The sequence below is a fragment of the Aulonocara stuartgranti genome (genome assembly GCF_965226115.1).
Source record: "Aulonocara stuartgranti genome assembly, chromosome: 9".
Lineage (NCBI taxonomy): Eukaryota > Metazoa > Chordata > Actinopteri > Cichliformes > Cichlidae > Aulonocara > Aulonocara stuartgranti.
In genome coordinates, this window is record NC_138960.1 from 2,305,078 (window position 1) to 2,330,000 (window position 24,923).

The window sequence follows — 24,923 nt, forward strand, 5'->3', positions numbered from 1 at the left end:
GGGTGGGAGTAGATTGCCTGTGGCCCACTTCCCCCAGTAGATCATGCTCTCACCCCATTGATTGCACTCGCTAGCTCCCTTCTTGTGAAGGCCACATGCCCGAGCAGAGACTCTAGGGTTATGGATTCCCTGCTGGCTAGGCTACACAGGGCCATGTCAACTACCTCCCCATTGACTTTTCTTCGGGCCAAGCCGGCCAGCCCTCTTCCCTGTCTGCCTTACAATGCAAGGCAGCTTGGTCTGCTCTGGGGGCAGAGCCTTGGTTTTAATTTTCCATGAACTGGGAGACCACCTGCAGTTCCTCCGCAGACCCCGCCGTCATGTCCATCCCAAACTTTACGATCCAGCGTCGACCAGAGCTCAGCCACTCTCCCCAGTAGTTCCCCAGACAAGGCTGAACAGCAGCAGGTGTGTGCCATCATCCCCCTTAGGTGTGACCGGCCTCCCGGGGGAACACACTCACCTGTGAGGACTGCTAGCCCAAGGCAAACCCATCAAATATATTCAAGTTCATAAACACTCATGAACCCTGGGTCACCAGACCCAGGCCCATGACACTCAGCTCTCCTGGGGAAATGTGCAATATGGGAGGTGGATGCTGGGGACCACCAAGCTGGGCTTTTCTCACACTATCTTTTGGTTCCCAAGCAGGATGCAGGACTGGGGACTCTGCCTGATTTTGGATCTCAGGGGCCTCAACCACTATCTTCAGTACCTGAGATGCAAGATGCTGAAGGTCCCCAAGGTAAGGCAGGCCATCAGTGCCCTGCATTCCTACTGAAGGCCCTGTCTGAATTCCACCTGTTCCATTCAGGTGAGCTTCGAACAGCTCCCACTGAGAGGTTGGCCCAGGAGGCAGCTCAGCACCAGGCTGCCTTGTGCTCTGGCCATGCTTTGGCAGTGTAGTCAGTACCCGGCAGTCCATTCAGGGATCCTGAGTCGACAGCTTTCTAGGACCTGGTTGTCCCACTAGATCGTGGACACCATTTAGGAGGCATATGCCTCTTCAGGGTTTCCCTTCTGGAGTGCGCGCCCACTCTACCCAGAGGGGTGGCCACATAGTGGGCCTCAGCCATTTGTGCGGCGGCAACATGGTCATCTGCATCAACCTTCCCCAGGTTTAACCACCTGAATGTGGCAGCCAGCCCCTCTGTCGGGGAGAACGTCCTGCCTCTTAGTGGTAGGTGGATAAGGGATCATTTGTGTCCAAAGCAGTCAGTATACTAAACAATGAGATGCTGTGACATATATTGTTTAATTGTTGTATTAAAGTTTTGTATATTAAAACTTATATTTCATTGTGTTTTTTATTATATATTTATGTTATTTTTGTTGGTTCGTATGAAGTAACTTGATTGCTTTATGACTTGGTGAAGCGAAGACAATTCTCCATTGATGTGAATAACAACGTTATTCTATTCTAGTCCTTTAGTCAGGGGTGCTATGAAGGATGGTTTGGAGATGGTGGCTCTGACAGAAAGACAGGAGGCCAGCTGACGATGTTCATGGCTTCATGGGGTGTAAAAAGCATGGACATCACTAGTGTAAAGAACACACGGCAGATCCGTCCACACATTCATGCTATTCAGCATCTTGCTTTTATTCACTGGTTGCTGTTCACACGTGGCTGCAGCTTTCCAGCCGCCAGCCGAACATACACACCAACAACAACAATTGTCACGACCCAGTACAGATTTTAAAGCCGGCAAGGTGTGATTGCAGATGCCGCGCTGGTGCGTTCGCCTCACTCGCAGCGGCACCTCAGACCACGCCCCGCCACAACTAGAAATTAATACAAGAGCTGAGGCTGAGTGCTTTGGAGACAAAGTTAGAGAGGCAAGGCTGAGGTGGTTTGGACATGTGCAGGGGATGAATAGTGGGTATGGTGGACAAAGGATGGTGAAAATGGTGCTGCAGGAGGAAAAGAGGAAGACCTCAGAGAGGTTCATGGATCTAGTGAAGGAAGACATGCAGAGGGTAGGTGTAAAACAGAAGAAGATGGTATAGAATGAGATGTGGGGACTATTAAAGGGAGCAGCTGAAAGAAGTGGTTGCAGATAACATATGACTCTGGCTCTTCCTGTAGAGTGCTATTGTGTCTCTACACAGACTCCAGGGATGAGCACGGTTCTGGTCCTCTTCCTGTCCACAGCCCACTTAGTCTTTGCCAGGGTAACCTGCAGATGCTTCTGTTTGTATCATGTAACAGAGCAGACTGCAGCAGTCCTGCAGAAAGGTGAAATTTGGATATTGTGGTCAGTTTTTCTGTACCCTTAAATTGTGTAGTGAAAGTAGACAGTAAAGGAGAAAATCGAATCACAAAGAAAAAAAAAATTGCAGAGAAACTTATTTTTCATTGTGAATAAATGAAGATTCTCTCACATTCAAAAGGAAAAAATAACTCTTTGTGCAGGAGCTCCTTTGCTTCTTTCAGGCACAGCGTTTGCTGTAAAGTGTAGGGAAGGTGACTGTGTGAGCGTGCAGTGGTGGTCCAGCCTGAGGTGTGACACATTGTTGCACAGCCTTATGCAACACTGACATCTTTTGGTGCTGGTGGGGCTGACTGTCAGTGCAGCCTGTGCGCCAGCCACACTCCCCTAAATAAACACACAGTTTGCCTGTTTGTTGACAAGATTGCAGGTAAGTGGAAGTGTCGCTCAGCCAAATATGCAGGAAATACGACCGTGTTCTGGGCGTAGTGCGGGTGTTAATTTTCACTGGTTCCTAAACACTGGATCCATAGTTCATAGAGGACAGAGGTACAGGAATATCAGGAGTGGAAGGTCTAACAGTATATCAGAGCTCACAACCTTTCTTCAACAGAATGATGACTTGAAATATATTTTGAAGCTAAGGCTTCTATATTGTTACTTAAGTAGAGTCATGGATGCAGAACTTACAGTAATAATTGTTCTTTCATAAACCGTATAAAATTCAAATATGTATGCACTTCAAATAAATCTTTAAAAATGTTTAAAAATCCATGTGAATGAAAATATAAATGGTATAAAAGTGTAAAAAAGGCTAAATACACAGAGACACATAAGCAAAGAAGACGTCATACAAATCAGGAGTCAAAGAGAAAACCTCTCTCTCTCTCTCTGGTAGACATGCGACAGCCCTGACCTTTATTATTATTATTATTATTATTATTATTATCATTATTATTATTATTATTAGCACTTTATACAAATTGTCTTGTTTACCCGTTCATACAAGCCATCAAAGAACAACTCGGAGTCAGTATCTTGCACAGGGATATTTGACATGCAGACTGGAGCAGCCAGGGATCAAACAAACAGGTTGCTGTCAGTATTTTTCTTTCCTAGTTTTAAGTTTGAGTTCACTGGAATGAATGAGAATAAAAGGCTAAAACGATACTGCAGTGTTGCAAAACTATAATCACATTATGGGGCAGCGCTTTTACACTTTGACTTTGTTGGATCTGTTAAGCTTAACATTTAATAATACATAATAAATAGCACATATGTCATCATAACAGAAAAACAAACTTTAAAACAAACAAACAGAAAATATAAAATGAAAAGAAAAATTAGAATGACTTAAAAATAAAAGAACTCCAGTGGTCCTGTTCAGACACGTTTCTGGCTAAATCATGCTCATGGCCTTTCTTTATGAGGCAACACATGTACACTCAGCATTTTGGCCAAAAAACATGAACAATCTACAGCCAACACTCAACTTTACTGCGAACAACAAAGACGCACAACGAGAACTCAGCTTCCGGGCCAAAGTCAAACGTGACCGGTCGCAGCTTTTACTTTGAAAGCCGTTAGAGGAAGTGGCATCCTCGGCGGGCCTCTGAGTGCGGCTGCTGCGCGGAGTTGAGGTGGAAGTTTGTGTTTAGTTAGTCTCCGGAGCTGAGAGCGATGAGCGGGCACACGGTCCCTGCAGACTTCTCAGAACACATGCTGGACCTGGACGAGGACGAGGACCTGGAGGTTTTCACCAAGGTAACTCCCGCAGCCGCGGGACTGCGCTTCCAGCCGCTGCTCAAGTTTACTCTTTCCGAAGATTCACCGCCCACACTCACACATACACTCGTCAGGTCGAGGGGCAGCTCTTCGGCGCGTGTTTGCGCAGGCGCAAGAGGTGAAGAGCTCGAGCTTGAAACATAAAGGATGAAAGGTGGGGCTGCTGAAAGTTTTCGCTGTCATGTTGTCATCAGGTTAAAGAGTAGGAGAGCTGTGGAGCCGGCTTTACGCGACTGAAGAAAACTTTTGTGATACTTCTCTCAAAATGTCGAGTTAAGATCTCAGACTTGATAGATAATAACTCAAAACCGAGAAACTATCTTGAAGTTTCGATTTAGAAGTCGAAGCTTTCAGCTTGGCTCTGTGTGTGTGGAAGCCTGTGAGTTCACTTCATTCATGCGTGCACACTTCCGGGCTCAGTCATGTGACATCACTGTAAAAGTGTGTGATCGTCCACGCCGACACATAAAGTGCGCTCACTGTTAAAAATTCACTCGCATGATTGGAGGAAATCTCAGGTCCACGGAAGCAGCAGGTTCCATCTTCACTCAGCAGTCACGTGATCGGAACCTCCCAGGTGTGTGTTTTCTGACGATCAGCTGAGTTTTGAAGATTTAGTGCTGCTGTGTGATGACTGCAATGTTATTCTCACAGCCACGAGAGCCTGAGTGGCAAGTCTGAAAGAAGTTCTATAACAACTCTTAGTTATTGTGTTTGCAGCTCTCTGTAGATTTCATTTCAAATAAGAGTGAAGCAAGATGTGTGTGGTGGTCTGTGCTCAGGTGGTCTGTGCTCAGGTAAACAGGGCTGTGTTCTAGTTGTGATGAAATCCATAGTAATAGTAGAACCCACTCCAGCTGTAACAGTGATAGTGCTGTGCACTCCAACCTCGATTCGTTGTACTAACCAGGTTCCAAAACAGTGAGACACTGTGCAATCTGTAAATAAAAACCACATTTGAACATCTCATACGTCCACATTTTATTCACAAGAAAACATAACAGATGTTTAAACTGGAAAATTTTTTCTCAGGGCCAGGGGCAGATCTAGAGGGTGTTTTGCATATGACAGTGTTGTTTATTGAAATAAGATTGCAATAACACTTTGAGCCTAGCTACAGTTAACACTGAATATATTGCATAGTGTTACCCCCCTCCATCATTAACAAATGGTTCAGCCCACAGCGCAGACCGGCTTTATTACTTGTTGTCAGTAGCAACCCATGCCTATGATTGTGCCAGAGCACATTTTGAATGAACACCATGGACATTTCAGATTTCACACAGGTGGTTGGTTGTTACACTCTGAAAAAAAAAACCTATAACTACTTATAGGAATTTATGTTTTTTGTGTGATTTTAGATCAGTTGTGTTACTACAGCATGTCAATGAAAGAAGTGTAAATTCGACACGTGAGGTTGAGCTGAAGCGAATGAGACCAAACAAGGCAAAAAAGATAAAATAATAATAATAGTAATGGATTGGATTTATATAGCGCTTTTCAAGGCACCCAAAGCGCTTTACAAAAATGAAACAATTTAAAGATGAAATACAAAATCAAAATTTAGAAAATCAAAACTGGCCCGTTATATTTTGGACCTCAGAGAGTGAACCCAACAAATCATGAAAATTTAGGCTTCATTTTTGTTGACGGTGCAGATCTCTGACACTTTGTGTAAATTAAGCAACAATTTGATTGTTGTTGTTGTGGTTGTTGTCCCGTTTGGATCTTTAGCCATCAGAATTGTTGTCTTAAGGCCAAGAAAGACGCCAAGCGGATTTATTTTACCAAGTGGATCATCATGGCCTTGCCATATTGGTCCATTTGATTGACCTTTATTATAATTATGTATTTATTTTATTTTCGGTTGCTATAAATGGGACAAACAATTTGATTATTTCTAACAAACAAAGTGTGAACTTCCGCCCCATGTTGTGTAGCTTTCTGGATTTTATACTTATTGGGCTACATATTTATTTATTATACAGGCTGTACAGTACATAGCATCAAAATACACATTTAATGCAACTGAAATGTTTAATTATGTGGGCTACAGAGAATAATTAAGTTATTGACTGTATTTATATGTAACGTGTATGAGCGACATGTATATATGTACACGTTACATATAAATGCTGTAAGTATACTTACGGCATTTAAATCATTTTAACCATATGTAACACCTGCGTATGTGTTTGTTTGTTTGTTTTAAAAAGGCTTTGATTTGCCACCCCATCTGATCTCCATGCCACCCTAAGAAAATTTCTTTACATCCAGCCCTGTCAGGGCCATGTTTCCTACTGTGCACTAGGCAGTCCTGGCTGGTTTCATGATGCTCTGGATCAGGGCTGTCCAAACTTTTTGCAAAGAGGGCCAAATTTTATAAAGTGAAGATGCCCAGGGGCCAATGGTTCCGTAACAAAGTTGCATGAAAATATAATGAAGAACAATTTTAATTGTCACAATTACCTTTATTTTTAAAATGGAACTGTACCTAAATAAAAGCCACTCAGGCAAGCAGGAACAACTCTAAAGACACAATTGTGCCTTTCATTTATATCTGGAGAGTCAGATAACATTGAACAAACTGTGAAGAATACCCTACATTTCCATGAGTTTGCAATATCTTTGCCTCATGAACATTTTAAACAGGAGTTATAAGTAATGAAAAGTGGTATGTTATCAATAAAGTTAAACAAAAAGTGAATTTTGCCCTTCACTTTTACAAGATCTTTCAGGAAGCCAAAGTTTTTCACATCTACAGGAAGATTACACAACTGGGAAGTTCACTTGCACAAGAAATACACATATTTACACATATGTAAATATACACAATATGTACACAACACACACAACTATGAGTTAAGAGCATAACATCAACAGTTAAAGCCAAATCTTAAATGTTTAATAAAATGAGCCATCATTTGATTCAGCTGTGCTAAACCCGAAAGAGAACTAAAACATGCAGGGTAGCAGCTCTCCAGTAATTTGGACATCCCTGCACTACTGAGAGGGGTGATACTGAGATCGAGATTTTAGTAAAGCGATCAGGTCTGGTTTGAGGGCAGTGGTTGAGATGCGTAAAATATCGTGGGAGACACTCATCCTTGATCTCACAGGGTTCTTCTTTAAGTTCATGAGAGAGAATTTTGCTCACACAAATATGTGAAACGCGATAGCTGTTGCGTAACTCTTCATTTGGGCATTAATGTCCTCTGGGAAACTGTCAGTAACCTCTTTCAAAGCTGGGAAGTGTGCGGTACAGGGCTCTGTTAGGGACAAGTGTCTTTGGAAAAGTTGCCGTTTGCTTCCAAAGGCCTTGATGTGAGCGTATAGTTGGCTCCCCACTGCGTCGTTTCCTTGAAGATTAACATTCAGCGCATTCCGATGCTTCGTGATGTCGACCAAAAAGCCAGATTTGCCAGCCATACAGTATCAGACAGTTCTTCCACTGGTTGTCCCTTCTCATCCAAAAACTGTCTGATTCTGTCTGAGAGAGAAAAATCGCTGTAGTGCAGACCACCTCACATCGTTGTGATAAATTATGTCACTGTATTCAGCCTGGATGTCGTGCAGAAACTGCTGAAACTGTCGGTGGTACGGAGCTTTAGAGCGAATACAGTTGATTGTCTTTGCTACTGGTTTCATAACATCATCAAATTTGAGATGTTTGGCACAGAGAGCCTGCTGATGATTGATACAGTGAAGTTTAACAGCGTTACCTGCTTCTTTGCTGACTTTATTGCAGATCCGCCACAGCAGGTGCACCATCAGTAATGATGCCTTTACTCCATGGTAGCGTCACATCATCAACAGCTTCAGAACAGAAGCCAATCCTCTGGTTTGACCCTTAAGGCTTTTGAGATCCAGCGGCTCCTCTGTCACGTTCATCTTGTCGTCGACTCCTCGTAAAAGAATCAGCAGTTGCGCGGTGTCAGATGCATCGGTGCTTTCATCGCAGTCTAATGAGTAATAATCAAAATCCACTCCTCTGTCCCCCAGCTGCCTGTCGAAGTCTGACGATATATCCTCAACTCTGCGTGCCACAGTGTTGCGTGCCAAGCAAACATTCAGAAATTCTTGCTTCCTCTCGGAGCAAATGTTCTCCACCATTTTCATGACACAGTCTTTGAGAGACGTACCTTCAGTGAAAGGTTTGCCATGTTTAGCTATTAACACTTCGTAGCTGGCTTTCCTGATATCTTCATGTGTCCCACAGGCCCGCGTGATTAATCGCTGTTGCGAAGCCAGAGCAGCTTGGAGCTGCTTCAGCTTTTCAGCGCGCTCACTCCCTGTTAGCTTGTTATATGTTGCAGCAAGTTTAGTCTCGTAGTGTCTCCTAATGTTGAAATCCTTAAACAAGGCAACAGTCTCTTTACAAATCAGACAAACACAACTGCCTCGAGTTTCAGTAAAAAAATGCTGCTATTCCCACCGCTCCTGAAAGCGGCGGCCCTCACTGTCAACCTCTTTTTTTTTTGTACTGTCGCCATGGCAGAAATGAGCAGAGAAGGGCGGGCTCACAGCACAGGTGCAGGTAGCTGAAAAATGTGCTGCCACCATGTGGTGAAAAAAGGAATTGCATTTTTAAAGTCATGATTTATTTATTCGGACTAAGGAAGTGAGCCATAAATAATACATAATTAGACTGAAGCTGCGGGTCACGTGAAATCTGACTGTGGGCCAGACTTTGGGCATGCCTGCTCTAGATGTTCTCAGCTGGTGAAACTGGACTCTTACTATGAAGTAAGTGAATGGTCAAGTGTTCCAGGTCCTGGACGAAAGCTGCATTGTCTCATGTACATGTGAGGTTCAGCTAACAGACAAACTCTCCTTTGCAGTACCCCAGCATAGCCTTAAGGGTGAACCAGTGAATCGTCCCACTCATCCCCAGACAGTTTCATTTAAATAGCGCCAAATCACAACAACAGTTGTGTCAAGGTGCTTTATATTGAAAGGTAAAGACTAGTGATGGGAATGGCAATAATTCCATTATTGATATTATTTATCGATTTGATATTTTGTCAATTCTCACTGGGATCTCACTAGGTCTGCTTTAACAGTTACCACCATCAGTAAGCAACATATCAAAGACATGTGAACAAATTAACTGCATGTTTTTGGTCAAATGTTTGTCCATTTTGGATGTGTTTCCTCTCTTCATTGTGATCAGTGTCATTATTCAAAAAAGTAATGAACAATTTTATTAAAAGTAATGCAGTACCTTACTTAATTACTCCAAAGAGAAAATTATTCATTATACTCCTCATAACACAACCTGAAAAACAGTGTCTCATAATTGCCATTTAAATCTAAACGTACAGTCCCACACACCAAAACAAATCCCTGTCCTGATGAGGATCTTTCTCAGTGTTTAGGTCTGAGCACAAAGCCAGCAGCACAGTACAAAGATGAAAACCAGCAGAAAGACGCTTCGACACCACAGTGATTCCACACATGAACAGGTAGAAATGAAGGCTGCTTCGTGACATCTGTTACCCGATGAGGTGGAGTGACGGCACACTTGACCGCGGTCCTATGCTGGCATTTACTCAGCTTTAGCGTCACTCTGGATTTTTGGCTAGCTTTAGCGTTAGCATGCTGTCTGTGCAGGTGTTTGCAAAGAGCCGAAGTTATGTTAGCAGTATAATAGTTTCTGTCCGTCATGCGGTTTACACTTTACCATTACATTCTTGACCTTCTGTGCAATAAAAGTAATGTCCACGCTGTAAACTGCCCTGCAAGAGCCGATATGCGCGGTCGATAGACAAGCAGACTGACGATGACTACTCAAATTCTCGATTACTACAATGATACAACTAAGGAGGTCCCAAAATATTCCTTCCACCCCCGAATATATCCCCAGTTGAGGTCAGCAGCACCTTCACCCCCACTTTACACCCTCTGAGTAAAGAACTGCCTTCCACTCCTGAGTCACGTGACAGTTTGCCAGCCCCTATGAAAGGAACTAAATTATGTCTAAACCAGTTTACCCGAGCTGGGATAGGGTTACTAGGGCCCCAACCTGGAGCAATGCCTGGGGAGGGAGCTCCAAGGAGAGTGTCTGGTGGCCGCAGCTTGAAGAGACAACATGGGCCCGCCTTCTATAGACCCACCACAGGAGGCACTGTAAGGTCGGCTGCAGTGTTGTGTCGGACTGCAGTCGGGGAGGAGGCCCTAGCAGTCAGATTCCTATCGGGACATGGAATGTCACTTCTTTGGTGGGAAAGGAGCATGAGCTAGTGCGTGAAGTTGAGAGATACTAGCTAGATATCGTTAGGCTCACCTCAGTGTAATCCTGGCGACTAATTTGTTAGCCGATTAACTGTGGAAAAGAAATTAGACTAATTATCAGTCTGAAATGAAGAAACACTCAGAGATTAAGTTAAATTCAAGAACTGTTTAATGGAAAACGTCGAAAACTAATACGAAAGGTGTTTAAAAGGCATTATTACGTTCTTATAATGACACATGATGCTTGGCTGAATATGACAGAATATGACAACCGCTTCAATAAAAGCTGAAGTAACAAAACAATAAATCATCTAGCAATTTTCTCTGGCTTATCTGAATGACTGGTAAGTCTGGTACTGAATAGTGACAGCAAAGATTAGTCGGCTAGTTGAGTAGTCATGTACATCCCTTTGGGTCGGGGGACAGGTCCTGACTATCAGTTGCAGTCTTCTTGGAGTCACTGAGTGGGGTGATGGAGGGTGCTCTGCCTGGTGACTCCATCGTCCTACTAGGGGACACCTTGGCAAGGGCGGTGTGACCTGGAGCCTAATGATGTCTCCACAACTCCAGTTTCATGTAGAGTCCACTCTGGTGTACAGAGGTAAAATGACACAAAATGTGTCATTGTCCAAAAACCTATGGACTTACCTGTGTGTTGCTTCAGTTATTTCACATGGGCGTTACCCATGCAGGTATTCGTGTTGGATGCTGCAGAAAGAAAGAACAGCAGTTTGCACAGGCTCACCTATAAGAACCTTTGAGATCTTTGATCCCCAAAGGCGGCTCCTGTCTTCTTGACTCTACACGAGCGAAACTGTGATTGTGAGCTTATAGGAGAGATGACAGCATGCCGTAGAGCAAAAAGGTGCAAAAGAGCCTAGTCTTGAACATAAACACGAGTCGACATACACACTGATATGAAAAGCGGTTTAATGGAGGGATTTCAGTCAGGACGAGCTGCGTGCATGAAAGAAATGAAGCTACCAACAGTCCTGTTACTATGACGACTGTTGCTGTCACAGTCCAGTGCTGCTGATGAGGATCTGAGCGTGTGCAGATGCGTCCTGCATGTGGCTCAGGTATTTTTACACATTTAACACACTGCACAGCTGTACGGTCCCTGCAGCCGAGCACACATCTATGCTTCCACATCATGTTACCATAACAACCAGTTCACTCACAAAGACATACAGGGAAGTAGTTGTGAATAGATGTTAGCCGAGGGCAGAAGCATCGCTGCTGCTGTTTCTGCTTTCTGCAGATGGAGATAATGTAGAACTATCAACCATCCAGAGACCAGAGCCATGCCACGTTTGTCACCACACACCATCACAGGAGCCCGACGCTGACCTCAGACTGCTGTTAGAGGAAACACACCTGTAGGCAAAGCGTGTACGCTTCACTACTATTTGCATAAAGTGGATCATTTGAATGCAGAAGCAATAATATCCATGGTGAAAGGGCGGAGCTTACAGATGACATGGTCTGTTGTGAGGTGACAGTTTGATGGAAGTGTGTAGATGCTGTTGATGTTGTTGCACTGTGTGGCTGAATTTGAAACCGGGAGCTGCAAAGCTCACTTCGTGATGTGAATATGAGTTTGTTGTTTGGACACCAGCTTCTCTGGTCTGGTGTCTGAACTGTGCGTGTGGAGCTGTAAAGGTAGCCAAACATGGAACGATGGCTTCTGCCTCCACACTGATGTCGGCATGTTTCAGGGGCCAGCTGTAGTACCAAGGACGTGTCTGTCTACTACACCCAGCTTTATTGTCATTCAACTACTGGACAAGATATGAATGAAACACACTTTTTAGTCTCATTATATGCACTATGCTACTAAACATAACATTGAGTCCCCTGTCTTACCCTCTAAATAAGGCTGCCACAAACGATTATTTTGATAGTCGACTAGTCAGATCATCATCCATTGGAAACAATGTGCCAGGAGTCCGACCCAGAAAGAATAATAAGAGTAACATTAACACTAAGTAGCTGCGGCCATTGCTGGAAACTGGAATTGGCTGGGCTGTGCTATGAATTCTGGGATAGGTTGGTCCATGACGGAAGATGCTGACCTTGAATTTGGACACAGCTAGGATACCGGACTCATCTTCTTCTTCTTCTTTGGTGTTTAACGGCAGCTGGCATCCTTGTGCTGCCACACTCTTAAATCCTACTAGTTATTCCTGCGTCTTACAAAGCTTCAAACGACGCCTCGGCTATTAAATTAGTCGTTGACGATTCGTGACTAGTCGACTAATCGTGGCAGCCATAAATATAAAGAAGGAATCATTATGAAGCAGAATATTGCACAGCTGCTGTCAGGTGTGGGTGACATCAACACTTCACAGACTCATGTTCAGTAAGTCGTGTTGTTGAGGTGGAAGGTGTTGACTATTGAGGGTGGAGCAGTTTAACAGTCGGGCTGAAGGTTTTTTACTGGACGCAGCGCGGCCTCCTCCTACTAGGCATTAGAGCAAGCACCTGTGCTTACAGGTGGTGCTTGTTCTACATCTAATGGTGTTGGTGCCACTGATGCGTGGTAAGTCTGCAGACTTTTACCGTCTGCAGCTCCTTCCCCAGTGCGTCTGCCATGCCACACAGTGAAGGCGTAGGTCAGGACGCGCTCCACCACACAGCTGTCGAAGGACAACATTCAGTCCAGCACATGCTAGGTCGTCTTCTTAATAGGTGTAGTGTTGATGGTGTTAGTCAGAGGTACGTAATGGACGGGCCGTCTACTCTATCTAATTAGAGAGCAGGGGAAGTGCCAGGTTTGCAGAAGTCCACAACTATCTGCCTGGTTGTCTGGATGTTGAGGATGAGGTATTTGTCCCCACACCATGTGTCAGGTCCTCCACCTGCAGCATGAACAACATCTCATCCTGTAGCTCTTTCAGTCACAGGTCATCGGTGTGGGCAGCTGTGGGCTGAGCACAGTGGCTGTGCAGGCTCTGTGGCCTGCAGCTCAGGAAATGCACAACTGAGCGCCATAAACTTATGAGTCATTGTTGTCTATGTGAGAGGGGGCCTGATGTCGTACTGAGCACTGATAGGAGTCCTCTGCCCCAGGTGCTGTATGCGCTTCCTTATGTAGTCAGAAAAGACGACGTGTTTTCCTTCAGGTCCTCACTGCTGCCTGTCTGAACACCTGCCAGTCTGTAGTCTCTAACATGGACACAGCCCCTCACTGCATGTAGTCCTGCAGCTTGGACACAGAACCCGTTATGACACCATAGTTTGATGAGGAGCCTGTCTACACCTATACATGGTCCTTTATCAGAGCACTTGATCAACAAACTCCAACATGAAGAAAAGTGAACTTTGTAGCTGCTCCATCCACCGTCGTTTGTTTTACACAGGAAAAATATATGTCAATGCTTTTGCATTCTTTCAGAAATGTAGCTGGGTAATTATGTCATTGGCATCGGTGAGCCACTGTCAATATGTGACATATTGAAATCGCGTTTGAATTTGCGCTTGTTTTTTGCTTTCACTTTGCAATCGCGCGAACTGTTTATAGAGAGCGACAGCACTGATCTGTGAGTGATGATAATTTGTGCACCAATTCCTCTGACATCGTCTTATTAATCGTTAGCTTACTATGCAAACATGACAAGTGAAATCTCCCGCAGCTTAAACATGTGAGAGGTTGATCGCGCAGAGAATCGCTGAGCTTATGTGAGTCCGTGTGTAAAAGCAGCAGGACATATATTTCAGTTCTGCTGAGCCAAATAAGACAGGTCAGGGTGAAGAAGTGACAGCCAAAGAAAAGCTTACCACAAAACGGAGAAGTTATGACAAATGAGACTATAAGGCAAAAAGAAAGTGCAGCTTTATAGTTTCATGGACAAAATAATTTCTGTGGCTGCCATATGACGAGCTAAATAACATGATGTTCTGCCAGGTGTGTTGTGAGTTTCCCTCGATTTCTGAGTCGACAAGCGCCTTTGTTACTGGGACCAGTAATTTCAAGAAAGACCCCATCAGACCCCATGACAAATGCAAGAAATGCATTATTGCTCAGTCTGCACTATCTTTCCCAGAACAAACACCAATTGCAAATAACATACTGAAAATAAACCAAGCACAACAAGAAGTCCTGAAAAAGCTGTTTAGAGCAGCGTGCTATGTTGCAGAGTGAACTACCTTTGGGACAATTTAGCAGTCTTTGCAAACTTCAAAAAGCAAATGGCCTCGATCTTGGTTCCACTTGCCTCTTACCCGTGACTTCAGTGGAAATGTCAGATTCAGGATCTGACACAGACTGATTCATGTTCTGCACAGTTCTTACAAGTTCATAGAAGTTTCTGTTCAATTAGAACCAAGTATTTGAGTTGATGATTGTAATTTTTATACAATGTTGTAATTTGTGTTTTAACTATTTCTTGATTAATTTTAAAGGAAACAAAACATTTTTAATTTGGGCTACTTTAATTTATTTTGGGCTAACAAAAACTGAAGAGTGCCTGCCAGAAGGGCTACCAGGGATCTTGAAATTTTGCGAGCCCTGAGTCGTATGTTTTTTATTAGGTTTAGCTGTGGATCACTGGGAACTTAGAAGCAGCATCAGCTCATCTGACCAACTGTCCAAATGAGCTGATGCTGGAGGCAGAGCACAGCCCCACACATGTGCACACACACGCACACTGTGATAGCTTGTGTGTCAGCTTCTTTGTAGTTTTGTAATTGTAGTATATAATGGTTTTATGTAACTGAGTGTTGTGAATGTAAAAGCCCAACAAGGGACAAAGGTTGAAAATCAGCAGCAGCTATAAACTCTGTGTGGCAGCTTCATGCTCCGTGTTAAACTGTGTTGTTGACTAAAAATATAAAGTGTAAAAGTTTGTGTTTTTACTGGTTAGAGGTGCTCCACAGTTTGTCTGTCCTTCTCTTCCTCTCGAGTTTGACATTTTGTCATGTCGGGGAGCTCAATGGGAGCCCCGTCCTGTTTGTCAGGACCGTGTTTCTAACTTTGCTGCACAACGAGGTTACTTCTGATTGGATCACTTCCAGATTCATCCTGTCTTTTTACACAACTTAATTAGTTCTGATTAGAGCAGGGCGATATGGCCAAAAATATTTATCACGATATATATTTGAAAATTTGCGATAACGATATAACTGACGATATAATTGATGCGAGACAAAATACAACTCCACAACATTACTAGTGCAAAAAGACAACCTTCCATTTATTTTCACGTAAACAAGAAGCTGGTTTTTATGTACATTAAAGCTTTATAAAAATTTAACAGTGTAAATGCAAATTCCTTGCTGAAAGTTTAACCAAAAGGCATTTCCAGTAGAAATGGGCTGACATATCCTGAGCATAACCATGTATAATATCCACTGAAGTTAAAAAGAGGTGCTTTGCAACTAGGGCTGGGCCATATTATACCGTTCACGGTAATACCGTTATAATGTTAGGCAACGATAGGAAAATGAAATATCGCGATAGAATATGAGTAAAACGCGCATGCGCAGTGCCTTTGTTTTCATACGCACATGGCCGATTGTTGAGTGAAACTGATGAACCACAATTGGTTTGTAAAAATGGTGCAACTTCCGTGATGTGGAACTGGTTTGGTGTTTGTCCGTTAGATACACGACAAAGCACATTTTTTTGCAGAACATGCAAGCGGCCATTGTTATTGTCGTATTTGTCGGACTAAGATGCTCTTAAATCTGGGAGTAATCTGGGTCCTAAACTCCGTATACTTCAGGTCAAACGACACTGCAGCATCACTGAGAGTTAAAAACTGTCTAAATTCATCTTTAATAAAACGATCAGCATTGCTGCTTTACCAGGTGTAACTATGAAGTTTAACTTCCAGGCATCCATGAAAACAAAATGTATTACATATATCGGAGTTAGAAGTTAGCAGGAAGTTAGCAGGAAGTTAGCTCGCTAGTTTCGCTAGTTACCCAAGCATGATATAGCATGTTCTGACTGAGAGATTTCTGAAAACATTCAAACGTACAGCTCTGCTATCACTTCCAACATAGATGAAGACAGGAAACTAAACAGCAGTGACGTTTGTAGGGTTACTGAAGTTGGGCTAGCTGGTATATAATGATGTGCTACGTGATCGCTAGCGACACAGCTATGTTAGCATAACATAAACAGTGAAGCTGGAGGACGAACACTAACACTTTTCCACTTATAAAAGTTAACGTGAAGGTTCCTGATAGTTAGAGACAAATGCAATCGCATGGCAGGAAGCTGTAAACGGACCAAACTTCAGTCAGGAGAACAACTGAGATAATCCATCCACAATACGAGGTTAGTCATTAATATACTGCAACAACATGGGAATAGAGCAGCTGCCAGAGAATTCAACATTAAGGAATCAATGGTACAGAAGTGGAGGAAGCAAGAAGAATGAGTTTAATAAAGTTTGATTTATCTGACTGCTTTGTTTCGCTTAATGTGCCTTATAATCCCGTGCACCTTATGGTCCGAAAAATACGTACGTAATAGTCGAGTGTTTTGACCGATGCATGAAACGATACATTTTTAGGCAAAAGTTGTAACGGTCGCTATTGTCTTTGTATTTATTACATGGCGTGCTGTAGGGCTGGGCCATATCATACCGTTCACGGTAACACCGGTACAATGTTGGGCAACGATAGGAAAATGAAATACAGTGGGGCAAAAAAGTATTTAGTCAGCCACCGATTGTGCAAGTTCCCCCACTTAAAATGATGACAGAGGTCAGTAATTTGCACCAGAGGTACACTTCAACTGTGAGAGACAGAATGTGAAAAAAAAATCCATGAATTCACATGGTAGGATTTGTAAAGAATTTATTCGTAAATCAGGGTGGAAAATAAGTATTTGGTCAATAACAAAAATACAACTCAATACTTTGTAACATAACCTTTGTTGGCAATAACAGAGGTCAAACGTTTACTATAGGTCTTTACCAGGTTTGCACACACAGTAGCTGGTATTTTGGCCCATTCCTCCATGCAGATCTTCTCGAGAGCAGTGATGTTTTGGGGCTGTCGCCGAGCAACACGGACTTTCAACTCCCGCCACAGATTTTCTATGGGGTTGAGGTCTGGAGACTGGCTAGGCCACTCCAGGACTTTCAAATGCATCTTACGGAGCCACTCCTTTGTTGCCCGGGCGGTGTGTTTTGGATCATTGTCATGTTGGAAGACCCAGCCTCGTTTCATCTTCAAAGTTCTCACTGATGGAAGGAGGTTTTGGCTCAAAATCTCACGATACATGGCCCCATTCATTCTGTCCTTAACACGGATCAGTCGTCCTGTCCCCTTGGCAGAAAAACAGCCCCATAGCATGATGTTTCCACCCCCATGCTTCACAGTAGGTATGGTGTTCTTGGGATGCAACTCAGTATTCTTCTTCCTCCAAACACGACGAGTTGAGTTTATACCAAAACGTTCTACTTTGGTTTCATCTGACCACATGACATTCTCCCAATCCTCTGCTGTATCATCCATGTGCTCTCTGGCAAACTTCAGACGGGCCTGGACATGCACTGGCTTCAGCAGCGGAACACGTCTGGCACTGCGGGATTTGATTCCCTGCCGTTGTAGTGTGTTACTGATGGTGACCTTTGTTACTTTGGTCCCAGCTCTCTGCAGGTCATTCACCAGGTCCCCCCGTGTGGTTCTGGGATCTTTGCTCACCGTTCTCATGATCATTTTGACCCCACGGGATGAGATCTTGCGTGGAGCCCCAGATGGAGGGAGATTATCAGTGGTCTTGTATGTCTTCCATTTTCTGATGATTGCTCCCACAGTTGATTTTTTCACACCAAGCTGCTTGCCTATTGTAGATTCACTCTTCCCAGTCTGGTGCAGGTCTACAATACTTTTCCTGGTGTCCTTCGAAAGCTCTTTGGTCTTGGCCATGGCGGAGTTTGGAGTCTGACTGTTTGAGGCTGTGGACAGCTGTCTTTTATACAGATGATGAGTTCAAACAGGTGCCATTCATACAGGTAACGAGTGGGGGACAGAAAAGCTTCTTACAGAAGACGTTACAGGTCTGTGAGAGCCAGAGATTTTCCTTGTTTGAGGTGACCAAATACTTATTTTCCACCCTGATTTACGAATAAATTCTTTACAAATCCTACCATGTGGATTCATGGATTTTTTTTTTCACATTCTGTCTCTCACAGTTGAAGTGTACCTCTGGTGCAAATTACTGACCTCTGTCATCATTTTAAGTGGGGGAACTTGCACAATCGGTGGCTGACTAAATACTTTTTTGCCCCACTGTATGTCAATAGAATATGGGTAAAACGCGCATGTGCAGTGCCTTTGTTTTCATACGCACATGGCGGAAAAAGCATGGCGGCGACGGAGAATGAGAAGGGCGAAAGGGGATCGTTGAATGAAACAGATGAAACAGATGAACCAGAACTGGTTTGTAAAAATGCTGCAACTTCAGTGGTGTGGAACTGGTTTAGCTTTCGTCCGTCAGATACACAACAAAGCACCTTTTGACTTTTCTGAAAGTCGACAGAGCCCCTTATAATCCCGTGTGCCTTATGTGTGAACTCTGGTTGTGTTTACTGACCTCGAAATTTTATGTGCACGGTGCTCGGAAATCTGTCAAATGTTTCAGTAAGACTTTGCTAAGCTACGACGCCGCACCGCTTGATGGATTGTCGGAACATTACGGCTATTGTAGGCGGAGCCTCGCGGAGTGATACGTACTGTGCTTCAACATAATGTTACCGTATTGTGTGTGTTTAACCTCTTTTTCAGTTTTGTGGATATTATACATGGTTATGCTGAGTAGAGCAGGGCGATATGACCAAAAATATTTATCACGATATACATTTGAAAATTTGCGATAACGATATAACTGATGATATAATTGACACGAGACAAAATACTTTACAACTCCACAACTTTATTAGTGCAAAAAAACCCAACATCAATGTATTTTCACTTAAACAAGCAGCTGTTTTTATGTGCATTAAAGTTATATAAAAATGTAACAGTGCAAATTCTTTGCTGACAGTTTAACCAAAAGGCATTTCCAGTGGAAACTGGCCGACACATCCTCAGCACAACCATGTATAATATCCACACAACTTATCATACATATCCTCATTAAGAAATGAATATAGCCACCACAGTGGCCATCAGAACCATGAAAAAAATATTGCTGTAAACAGTTTATTTTGCGACACCACGAAAGAAATGATAGCGTAAAATGAAACAATAGACGTTTTCATATCGTCATCAGATATATATCGTTATATTGAACAGCCCTACCAGCATGTGCAGCGACGATGAGGCAGAACCAGGTCGCTCTGCAGCATGGACATGGTTTGGTTCTGAAAAGTCTGACACGGACCAGAAAACTGTGCTGTTGTACAAATGATGGCACAAACTGACCCCACCTCAGACTCGAACACAAACCTCTTCTACCACCTACGCAAGAATCACGTGAAAGAGAAAGTAAACCTTAGACTCAAAGGTTGGAGCAGGCTTTTCCCCGCAGCACGCCGTGTAATAAATACTCACAAAGAAACAACTAAAAATACAAAGTTTCCAGACTCGACTCCAGGTACACGACGCCCAGCTGAAAACACGGCACACAGGTCGAGTTTCCTGAGATTCACTGATTTCACACAAAAAGCACAGGTTTGTGATCTACCTTGTTATTGGGATGAGAAATGTTTATATCAGGATCTGAGATTTTGGTCACATCGCACAGCCCTGTTTCTTCAGAAACTGCATAAATTGTTTACTTTCTACAAACATTCATTAAGGCTTTCATCGAGCAAAGCCTTGCGTCTATAACAACATTCAACATAAACATGTTCACCAGTTAAAAACTTCAGATGCTTTGGTGAAGAGAAAATCTCTCCTGAATTCATTTACTGACAGGAGTGCACACACAGCTGACACTGATGTGTTGTTGACATATAAAGTGAGTGAGGCTGTGTTTGCACTTTCTCTGTGCTCCAGAATACTTCCCTGCCAGATGGAAGCCCCTTGCCCAACTCTCCCAGCTCCATGGTCAACCAGTACAGACTGGAGGACGATGATGAGGGCAAAGAGGATGCCAACACTAAGGACATCTTCGTCACCGTCGACCACCCAGAGAGCCAAGTGACGGCGATCGAGACGTTCATCTTGTACAGAGTGGTGACCAGGGTGAGGTGGTGGTCCTACATCAGCGTGGTCACATTGTGTCTCACACACACTACTGCTGTTTGGATGCTTCCTGCCGTTAAAAGCATTTAGTCTCTGTAGCGTGAACAGTTTGTAAAGGCAGACTGCACAGGTGCTGCATTTTATCTATGTGAGGGAGCGGGACTGAAAACAGTTGAAGAGTTGGCATAGTGTGGCCCACACCGTTAAAGGGGTGGCCCACACAGTTATAGGGTTGGCCCACACAGTTAAAGGTGTGGCCCACACAGTTAAAGGTGTGGCCCACACAGTTAAAGGGGTGGCCCACACAGTTATAGGGGTGGCCCACACCGTTAAAGGGGTGGCCCACACAGTTATAGGGTTGGCCCACACAGTTATAGGGGTGGGGTGTTTTCAAAGTGTTGACCACAGAAAGATCCTTACTGTGACAGTACTGTCCACCTCTGTGGTTTTTATGATGCAGTTTGATGTCTGATTGCACTGTGAAATGAAAGCATGGCATGAATAAGCAATTGGAGTTCAAAAAGAAATCATGGAATCAGTTTATATTCTAAGCTTTTGACTCATCAAAGTCACACCTTTGCAGATATAACAGCTGAACACAGCCGTGGCTTCTTTCTACGACAGAAATCAAATCTTCTCCCATTTCTGTGCAGAAGTTCCCATAAATGTGGACCTTGTAGGCTGCTGTGCTTTCACTCTTATGTCCAGTTCATCCCAAAGCAGCTCGATTCAATTCAATTCAATTCAATTTTATTTATATAGCGCCAAATCACAACATAAGTCGCCTCAAGGCGCTTCATAGATACAGAGAAAAACCCAACAATCATATGACCCCCTATGAGCAAGCACTTTGGCAACAGTGGGAAGGAGAAACTCCCTTTTAACAGGAAGAAACCTCCGGCAGAACCAGGCTCAGGGAGGGGCGGGGCCATCTGCTGCAACCGGTTGGGGTGAGAGAAGGAAGACAGGATAAAGACATGCTGTGGAAGAGAGACAGAGGTTAATAACAGATATGATTCAATGCAGAGAGGTCTGTGAACACATAGTGAGCGAGAAAGGTGACTGGAAAGGAAAAACTCAATACATCATGGGAATCCCCTCGATGGGGTTTAAGTCTGCAGACTGTGCTGGACCTCCATGTTTTCAAGCTCACCATCTTGTTCTTCTTTCCTGAGGTGGTTCTGGCACAGCTTGGATTTATGTTTTGGGTCTTTATCCTGCTGTAGGATGAACGTCTGACCAACTAGGTCCATACCAGAGGGTCCTGCATGGTGCTGCAGAACGCTGTGGTTTTGGTTCAGGGAGCCTCTCACTCTGTACAAGTCACCGACCCAGCAAACAGCCCCAGACCATCACACTTCCTCCTCCAGGAATTAGTAGCAGAAGCTTTCAAGGCTCGATCAGCCTCCATTGCTGCAGAACACATTTAAACCCAAGTTGTGTTCCCTGAAAAAGGCCAATTTGTATAATTCTGAAATGTACATTATTTTTCAGTTTTGGGTGACCTTTGTTTAACTTCTGTCAGTTCACCACTTATGTTTGAACCATTTCAAGTAATTCGTTGGACTTGAACAACTTGAATTGCAGTAAAGAATTGGCATGTTCAAAAAGCTTTGAGCAGTAAATGTCTGTATATGTGTGTGTTAACAGATACTGTCTGTACTCATGTCTCTCTCTACAGACCACTCGGAGTGACTTTGACTCCAGTGAGTACGAGGTACGGCGACGCTACCAGGATTTTGTGTGGCTCCGTAGCAAACTAGAAGAAAAGCACCCCACACTAATCGTCCACGTACGTATCAGCTCACCAGGTCACTGCTCTACACAGCTGCAGGCTGCTGCACACTACTGCAAGGCATGTGCATGCGTCAGTTCATTCATTCACAGTCACAGGCTGCAGGACCATTTCTTTGCTTTCTGTGCTGTTGGAACATGAAAGATTGTTGAGGTCTGAAGTTCAAGCAAAGCCACCGTCCTCATTTCCAGCTCTGTATGTGTATGTTGGTTAGCTTACTGCTCTGCCAGGACAGAGCTACTCTTAGGTGTGTTTGTCATAGAGAGGATATCTCTCATGTGGTCGCCTCAGGCGTGTAGCCCCACCCACCTGCTGCTCATGCAAAGCTGCTCTGCTAGAATTGACCAATGAAAATAGACTGCTACGAGGAGTCTAATGCATCTCGCCCTCTTCTGCACTTTTCTGGACAAAATGGGGCGACGTGGAACAGCTCCCGGTCTGATATCGCCGTCTCTCATGCTTCTCTCGTTTCTGTCTCCAGCCCCTCCCAGAGAAGTTTGTTATGAAAGGCATGGTGGAGCGCTTCAACGACGACTTCATTGAGACGAGGAGGAGAGCCCTGCACCGCTTCCTCAACAAGATATCCGAGCATCCCATCCTGTCCTACAGCCAGCACTTCCAAGTCTTCCTCACTGCACAGGTGTGTGTCTGATGCACGGATGCACACACCACACACACACACTTCTGGTTTTAGAATGAATTGAATTGTGACTCGTGGTATTTTGACCCTCCAGGATCTGGCACCTCACAGGAAACAGGGACCGGGCTTCTTGAGCAGGATGGGGGAGACGGTGAGAGCAGTGGCCAACTCAGTCCGAGGCCTCAGAAGCCGGCCTGAGGAGTTCGCTGTGATGCAGGAGTACGTGGACGACTTCAGTAACAAGATGTGCTGCATGGACAAAGTCAGCCAGAGGATCATCAAGGAACAAAGAGGTATCCGCTGCAGGCTCTCCTCCCAGAAGGACATGGCTCTTATTCCTCCATATCAGAGGAGTCAGACTCAGATGCTTCCTGGCACCCTCTGTACATCTCATATAGTGTACACAGTTTAAGCTGCTTTAGCCTGCATACAGCTGCAAGCTGCTTTACAACCCAGCACAGCTCCTCCCCTCATGTTGACCCAATGAGTGATGTCTCTGTGGTCACTGATGGAGAGATGGCTGAGCCATGACTGCACATGACAACACGAGTCTTCTTTGGAGGAGAGTTCCTCTTACTGAGGGTACATTATCTCTGTAAACAACATATTCATGTGCACATATTGTTCCACACCTTGTTCCTCTGTTACAGTGTCACCAGTATCCACGGTATCACTGATCAGCTGTGTAGGTGAATTGTGGGTAATACGTGTTTTCGGTCCAAGTGAAAAACTCAATTTCTCATGCTCTGTTCAGACACTTTGTACTTGTTCGAACCGGTTTACTCACTTTAATACAGATTTTACTTGCTGTCAAATCGTGTTTTGTTTTTTGTATTTTAATTTATTAGAAACTATTTTAATCTACTGTTTTGTTGATGTCATTTTCTCTTTGTAAGGTGACCTTGGGTTTTAAAAAGGCGCCCTCAAATAAAATGTATTGTTAGTAGTAGTAGTATGGCATCAAGCCAATTAAACTGGCGTAGTGATCTGGTCCCATCTGCAGGGCTCCTCTGTGGCAGGACGAGCAGTGCCAGAGCTACAAATGACCTCCTGCAGGCCACCGTTGTCAGTGCCTCTAACCACACAATGAGAAACTAACTTCATGAGGGTTTTCCTCATGATTCTGCTCCAGTGTGTCTGCCAGATATCCTTGGGCAGCACGCTAACCCAAGTTACTGTCTGAGTGTAAGCGTGTGCGTTAGAGGGAAAAAGTGCTTATATGAACAGATGTCAGTGGGTTAGTGAGGTAAGTTATACTACAGGCGTCTGTGGGCATCCAAACCACCGAGCAGCATTTTGCCGCATCGTTTTCTCGCTTTGATCTTCAGGCTGTCAGAGTTGGACTCAGCCCTCTTTTCCATTTGGCACCCTCCTCTCCTAACACGTTACCCGCTCCGTGTCAGTACAGACAGCAGCCGCTCACGTGATGTGTTCACAGTGTCTCACCCTTTACTTCTTTGCAACGCTTCCTGTGACCTGCTTCTGTGTAGCTAACAGCACCTCCTGGTCTGAAAACGAGTCTTTGTGTTTTCCCCTGTGCTTCCAGAGTATGTGGACGACTTGAAGCAGTACAGCCCCACCTACGCCCGGTGGGGGGAGTTGGAGGAGGAGCTGACGGAGCCGTTGAAGGGCGTGGCCAGCTGTGTGGTGCAGTGCAGCAAGGAAGCAGAAGAGCACATCCAGCATCTGTCTGAGGTCCTGGTCCCTGCCCTGCACGAGTATGTCCTCTGCGCTGAAACGCTCAAGGTGAGGCATGAGCACGCTTCACCTTTGATGGTGCTCTGCAGGTGGGGCTTGATGCAGAGCAGCAGTAAGACAAGGTGTGATGTCAAAGTTGAACACCGAACACTCGAAGCGCTGTGCGCTCATTCAGGGGCTCGGGGGAACCACGGGGTTCCCTGTCTGGGACCAGTGATCCAGACTTAGGGGGTCAGGCATTGAACCGACAACCTGTCCGACCTCCTGAGCAGCAGCTTCTCCTCATTGTGTTTCTCTTTAAAAGTGCAGTGTTAGTGGGCCTTAGCATGTAGCATGGAGGCGACACTCCTGCCACTAACAGCAGAGCAGACACAGCACCGTGTGTGGAGCAGATGCTGGCTGTGACTCAGCC

The 24,923-nt window shown here is 44.4% G+C and overlaps 1 protein-coding gene across 1 annotated transcript in view; it reads left to right on the forward strand.

The window, feature by feature from the left end:
- The first annotated feature begins 3,649 nt into the window (after positions 1–3,649).
- Positions 3,650–24,923, forward strand: part of snx7 (sorting nexin 7) — a 32,164-nt gene continuing 10,890 nt past the window's right edge. Inside the window, exons 1-6 of the mRNA XM_082545593.1 lie at positions 3,650–3,974; positions 20,190–20,378; positions 22,060–22,170; positions 22,655–22,813; positions 22,908–23,106; positions 24,360–24,559. Coding sequence (XP_082401719.1) covers positions 3,891–3,974; positions 20,190–20,378; positions 22,060–22,170; positions 22,655–22,813; positions 22,908–23,106; positions 24,360–24,559 — 942 coding nt within the window. The 5' untranslated portion in view covers positions 3,650–3,890. The remainder of the gene's footprint in view (positions 3,975–20,189; positions 20,379–22,059; positions 22,171–22,654; positions 22,814–22,907; positions 23,107–24,359; positions 24,560–24,923) is intronic.